The 6,000-nt window shown below is 43.0% G+C and overlaps 1 protein-coding gene across 5 annotated transcripts in view; it reads left to right on the forward strand.

The window, feature by feature from the left end:
- LOC117438201 (zinc finger protein 131-like) overlaps positions 1–5,392 on the forward strand; it is a 46,563-nt gene extending 41,171 nt beyond the window's left edge. For all 5 annotated transcript variants that reach the window (XM_034073688.1, XM_034073690.1, XM_034073691.1 and 2 more), the window contains one exon: positions 1,681–5,392. In XM_034073688.1, coding sequence (XP_033929579.1) covers positions 1,681–2,340 — 660 coding nt within the window. In that variant the 3' untranslated portion in view covers positions 2,341–5,392. The remainder of the gene's footprint in view (positions 1–1,680) is intronic.
- The last annotated feature ends 608 nt before the right edge of the window (positions 5,393–6,000 follow it).

Here is a 6,000-nt window from a genome sequence, read left to right on the forward strand (position 1 = left end):
GATTCTACTCCACTGATCAGGATCCTCTGAGCTCAGCAGTTCAGCCAGTTTTTGATCCACCTCACTGTTCATCTAACCCACATTTCCTATGCTTACCTATAAGGATGTTATGGGAGACAGTGTCAAAAGCCTTGCTGAAGTTGGGATAGATAACATCCACTGCTCTCCCTTTGTCAACCCATCCTGCCATGTCGTCAGAGAAGGCTATCAGATTGGTCAAGCATGACATTCTGTGGAATATCCCTTTGGCTAGTTCTGGTCAGCTGTCCTGGCCATGCTCCCCCATAGCTTCTTGTGCCCCTCCTCACTTGCAGAGCATGAGAGACTGAAAAGTCCTTGATTGTACTTAGCAACAACTAAAACATGGGTGTGTTATCAGCATTGTTTTCAAACCAAAGCTAAAACACAGCACTGCATCAGCTATTATGGATGAAAATTAACTATCCCAGCCAAAACCAGGACAATGGATAAGTAATTTTGAGTGCTTATCTATAAGGTCAATATTTTAAGAATCATAGAATCATAGAATAGTTAGGGTTGGAAAGGACCTTAAGATCATCTAGTTCCAAACCCCCTGCCATGGACAGGGACACCTCACACTAAACCATATCACCCAAGGCTTCATCCAACCTGGCCTTGAACACTGCCAGGGATGGAGCATTCAGAACCTTCCTGGGCAACCCATTCTAGTACCTCACCACCCTCACAGTAAATAATTTCTTCCTTAATTTCTTTCTAAAGTGTTGGGGGAGGGGGGCAGGACAGAAAGCATGTCACTGGCGTCAGAAACACGGTTTTAAGACTTCAACAGCAAAATGGGTATATTCAGGTCTATTACACAGATCTGTTCTTCAAGTTAATCCCTGTCAGATACTCCATCCTTCTGTGTTCCTTTAAATTAAGGAGATGGAACATTCTGTTTCACAAATTTTTGCCAATATTGAAGGGGTTCTAACAGTGAAATGTGTGTTCAGCCACAAACACTTACATGGACAAAAGACCTCTGAACCCGTTTCTTTACTCCAAGCCTGATTCTACCTCACTCTTCTCTCTCTACCCTGTCATCTCATTCATTTCTGCAGTCCCTCTGTGTTTTTCAGGTTACTTATCTCAGTGCTAGCTGAAGGGAAAGAAGTATGTTCCAGTGCTTTTTGAAACTAGTATGCCTGCATTCAAAGCAGTACTTTAGCTGGAATAGACTTAAAGGAACAAATTTTTAAGAGATTTTTATCTGTTGAAATCACTCAAGTATTTTTTTTAAATGGTTGGTAGTACTGCATCTAGAACTTCAGTAAAATAACAGTTTGTATTACACTTTCATCATATGATATTATTATATAAGTAGCTTTTCACCCAAAATTCTAGCACCAGACATTTATTGAGGCATGAATCTGTATGTGAATTTCAAATGCTATGCTGACTCAATTTTTGTACATATCCTGTGTATGCACAACTCAGAATGGCACACCATTTCTTAAAAATAAATAAATACCAGGTCTTCTGTTCATCTGAAGCTGACTTCTCAGCTTTTATCTCTAATGTACATGGCAGGTTTGTTTTGTTTTGTTTTTTAATCCAAGTAGCAAGAAACTACACTATGTGAAGCTATAATCTGAAATAAGCACTATACTTTGTCATATTTCTCTTGGCACTATTTAACATACTGTATCTTTTTTTCAGGTTTGTAACAGTGTGTTTAACAGCTGGGATCAATTCAAAGATCACTTGGTAATACATACCGGTGACAAACCCAACCACTGTACCTTATGTGATTTGTGGTTTATGCAAGGCAGTGAGCTGAGAAGGCATCTCAAAGACATGCACAATATTTCAGAACAAATAGTAACAGAAGAGGTTCTTCCAGTGGAAGCTGTAGAGGCTGAACCAGTGACATCAATGACTATAATAGAACAAGTGGAGCAAGTCCATGTCCTACCAATAATTCAGGTACAAGTGGATCCTGCACAGGTAACTGTGGAACAGATGCACCAGGATGTCATACAGGACAATCTAATAAAAAGCACACAGGTGGATGAACTGCAAGAACAGTTGCAAATTAGTTATTTGGAAGTTGAACATATTCAGACTGAACAAAGTGCTGAAGTTCACATAGAGCAGTTACATGTTGAGCATGTAAATCAACAGGTGGAAGATGTACAGGCTGAACTTATAAGTGGAACAGACCTGGAACAAGTAGAATATGGAAGTGTTGATCAAGGAGAAGCAGAAGAAAAGGAATCTAGTCATGTAGATGATGTGGATAAGGAAGATCATGAACAAGCTGAAGACTTAAAAACTCAACAGTTAGCAGACACACAGAATGAAAAGGCTAATTACTAGGACAACCACACTGTGCAGGTTTAGAAATAAAATGCCCAATTATTTTTGTTAGCTTTTACATTGATTTTTGAACTATCAGTGGTCGCATTTCCAATATGCTGTCCTTTGGACCAAAGTTATCTTTATGTACAACTAAACTTCTATGTGAAAAATAACTTACCCGTTCATGTTATACCATGGAACAAAAACTACCAGACACGGACAGCTTTGTGAGGATTTTAATAATTAATAGCTTGTATCACTGTTGCATCATCTCTGGGTATGGTCAGACTCAAATAACTGTGGTCAGAGGCTTGATGTCCAGGTGGAGATCAGTGACGAGTGGCATTCCTCAGGGGTCGGTATTGTGAACAGAGCTGTTCAACATCTTTGTCAGCAATATGTGGGGAAAAAGCATTGCTGCTGAAAGTCTCAGAGCACAAAAATCCTGTGCCTTTTCAACACTGGTTAAATTTCCACAGAACTCCTAGGGTGTTCAAGAGCCTAGTTCAGTAAAAGGCAATGTAGGTAATGTTATAATGCTTTATATTTTTGCTTAAAATTGTCAGCTACTGATTTTTTTTTTCATTAAATTTGGGGGGTGAAGGAGGAAACAGGTTCCATGTGGAGGCAGCAAGACACTCTAAAAGGGACACTTTAAATTAGGAAAAGCCCAGTAGAATCTGTGGTAAGCATGAGCTGGAAGAAAGCTACCAGCAGATTCTTCATTTATAAATTGTCATTTTTAAATTAAATTCTGACATTTGACACAATGACAGCTTGCAAATTTGGTAGGCGAAAAACTGCTCTGCTGTTGTGCCCAGTGCTGCCTCCATCTAGACTCCTGCTGAGCCTGAGTGGGAGTGTGGTGTATGGGAAAATCACTTGGGGGGCGGGGTGTGTTAAGAGAAAACTGGAGCCTAACAGAAGTTGTAATATTACAAGAAACCTTTTTAGGGTGAAATACAGTTGCCATTTTCAGGACGGTTGGCATGCATGGAATCTACTCCACCACATTTCCCCAGGCAACACAACCTGCTATCTTAGAGGAGCAATGGAGGGTGGAGTGGAGTGGAGACACTGTGGCCAGGCTCTGTTGTACTCCCTGCAGGTTTGGGAACTTGATGGTACCATGCAGCTGATAAGCCGCATAGCAGCTGTCAAATGGAAAATATAAGAGATGTCTGTTGCTGGGCCAGCAACTGTGGCAAAATCACTTTCCTTAGGTGAACCTGCTCATTATAATCTCATTGCAATACTAATGACACACCTCCATCCCAAAGTTACCCACCTCCAAGGTACAACCACTCCTCACTGAGCATGTGCTATTTTATTGGCTATATCTTTAAGATAAAAGCGAGAGAATTTTGCATCAATCAATAATAAAAGAATGTGTGACTAGAGTCACTCAAGCTCCACCTGAGATTAAAGAAGAGTATAAAAGTGAATGAAAGAAGGGAGGAGTTAGAGAAGACTCCATCATAACTTCTGAGATCAGTTGACAGGCTGAACTTGTCTTCTCCCGCATAGGGACATTTATTGGGTAAGAACTTTTTATTATGCATGCCAAATGACTAACTCATGCTAGCTGTTATTAGTGATTATAGTTTGGTTGTGTATCATTTCAAGCTTGTTTTTGCAGACAGTATCTTATCACCGATAATCTGTGAATCTTATCCTGTCACAAACTTGTATTTTGTATAATAAAAATCTTCAGCTGAAGTCTGTTTTGTGTAAGTCTCCAGAGACTTGAATAATTTAAATAAGGGATTTGACTCGTTGACACTGTCAGTGAAGGTCCCTGAATAGGTTAGACAAATCACCCTCCTATTCGGTGGGCTGTCATAGAGTTGAGTACTGGAACGCAGATAGACTGGTCAAGCACAAGGGTCTCATCTTTCTTGGGAAACTGGCAGGCTAGTCAAATATAAAGGGTTCAAGGAAACCCCCCTTGTAATGTGACAGTATTGGCATGCAGGACAAATTTGGACAAGAAGGTGACACAACCCTTTAGACATAAACTGTTGACCAAGTCTGAGACTAGGATTGGTTCTAGCCACACCCAGCCCCTCTAAATATCTGATGATCAGCTGGAAAGCAAGGGGTCTTTTCTGAACCTTGTGACTCAATGGGAAGGTCTTCCTAACACATCTTGTCCACTGGCCTAAGGCAACCACCTGTTCCACTACACGGTGGGAGCATGAGCAATCCTGGCTGCCAGCCCCCTCATCAGTGGCTATTCATACCCCCACCTCCAGGAGGTCATCCCTGCCACATGAGGGGAAGAGCAAGACAGGCAAATGGCAGGCTGCCTGATGGCATCAAATGGCAGGCAGTTGGCAGGAGCCACTGTGACAATGGGGCCCAGGTTTGGTCTCCTGGGAGGTGGAAAGGGGTGGCAGGCCCTGTGGAACCAGGGTTGGAGGGAGCTGTTTTCAGGTACAGCAGTGGGAGCTCCAATGGCAGAGATCCAGACTACAGAAATGGCACTGCCTCAGCCAAGCACCCCAGGGTGGTACTTGCTGGACTCCCAACAGCCGATCACAGCAGGAGGTGGAGGTTGAGCCACTGAGTGTCGATTTGGATTGTTTTCTTCCCTTTCTCAAAAACTTCTGTATCGCCCCACACGATAATGTCATCAATATACTGCAGGTGTTCTGGAGCTTTCCCATGTTGCAGTGCAGTATGGATCAGTCTATGGCAGATGGTAGGGCTGTGTTTCCACCCTGGGTCAGTCATCATAGAATCATAGAACAGTTAGAGTTGGAAGGGGCCTTAAACATCACCTATTTCCAAACCCATGCCACGACAGGGACACCTTCCACTAGACCATCTTGCTCAAAGCTCCATCCCACCTGGCTTTGGCCACTGCCAGAGATCAAGCAGCCACAACTTCTCTGGGCAAACTGTTTCATTGTCTCACCACCTTTATAGTGAAGAATTTTTTCCTAATGTCTAATCTAAATGTACACTCCGTCAACTTAAAGCCATTCCCCCTTATCCTGTTACTACATGCCCTTGCAAAAACTTTCTCGCCAGATTTCATGTAGACCCCCTTTAGGTACTGGAAGGCTGCTATAAGGTGTCCCCAGAGCCTTTTCTTCTCCAAACTGAACAAGCTCAACTCTCAGTCTGTCTTCACAGAGGTGTTCCAGCCCTCTGATCATCTTCATGACCCTCCTCTGGACTTGCTCAAGCAGGTCCATTTCCCTTTTGTGTTGGGGGCCCCAGAGCTGAACACAGTACTCCAGGTGGGGTAAATCACCTCCATCCATCTGCTGGTCATGCTGCTTTTGATGCAGCCAAGGATACAGTTGGCTTTCTGGGCTGCAAGCACACACTGCTGGCACATGTTGAGCTTCCCATCAACCAACAGCCCCCAAGTCCTTCTCCTCAGGGCTGCTCTCAATCCATTCTTCACAGAGCCTGTAATTGTGCTTGGGATTGCCCCAACCCAGGTGCAGGACCTTGTGCTTGGCCTTGTTGAAATTCATGAGGTTTGCACTGGCCCACTTCTTGAGCCTGTCAAGATCCTTCTGGATGGCATCCCTTCCCTCCAGTGTGTCAACTGCACCACACTAATGGGTGGGAACCTGTCTGAGAGTTGATTCCCTCTCATGACTGAGAGACATAACAAAGTATGTTTTCATCAAAGAGCATTTGGTGTAGTATATATGTTTA

The sequence above is a fragment of the Melopsittacus undulatus genome, assembly GCF_012275295.1.
Source record: "Melopsittacus undulatus isolate bMelUnd1 chromosome W unlocalized genomic scaffold, bMelUnd1.mat.Z SUPER_W_unloc_1, whole genome shotgun sequence".
In the NCBI taxonomy this organism is placed as follows: Eukaryota; Metazoa; Chordata; class Aves; order Psittaciformes; family Psittaculidae; genus Melopsittacus; species Melopsittacus undulatus.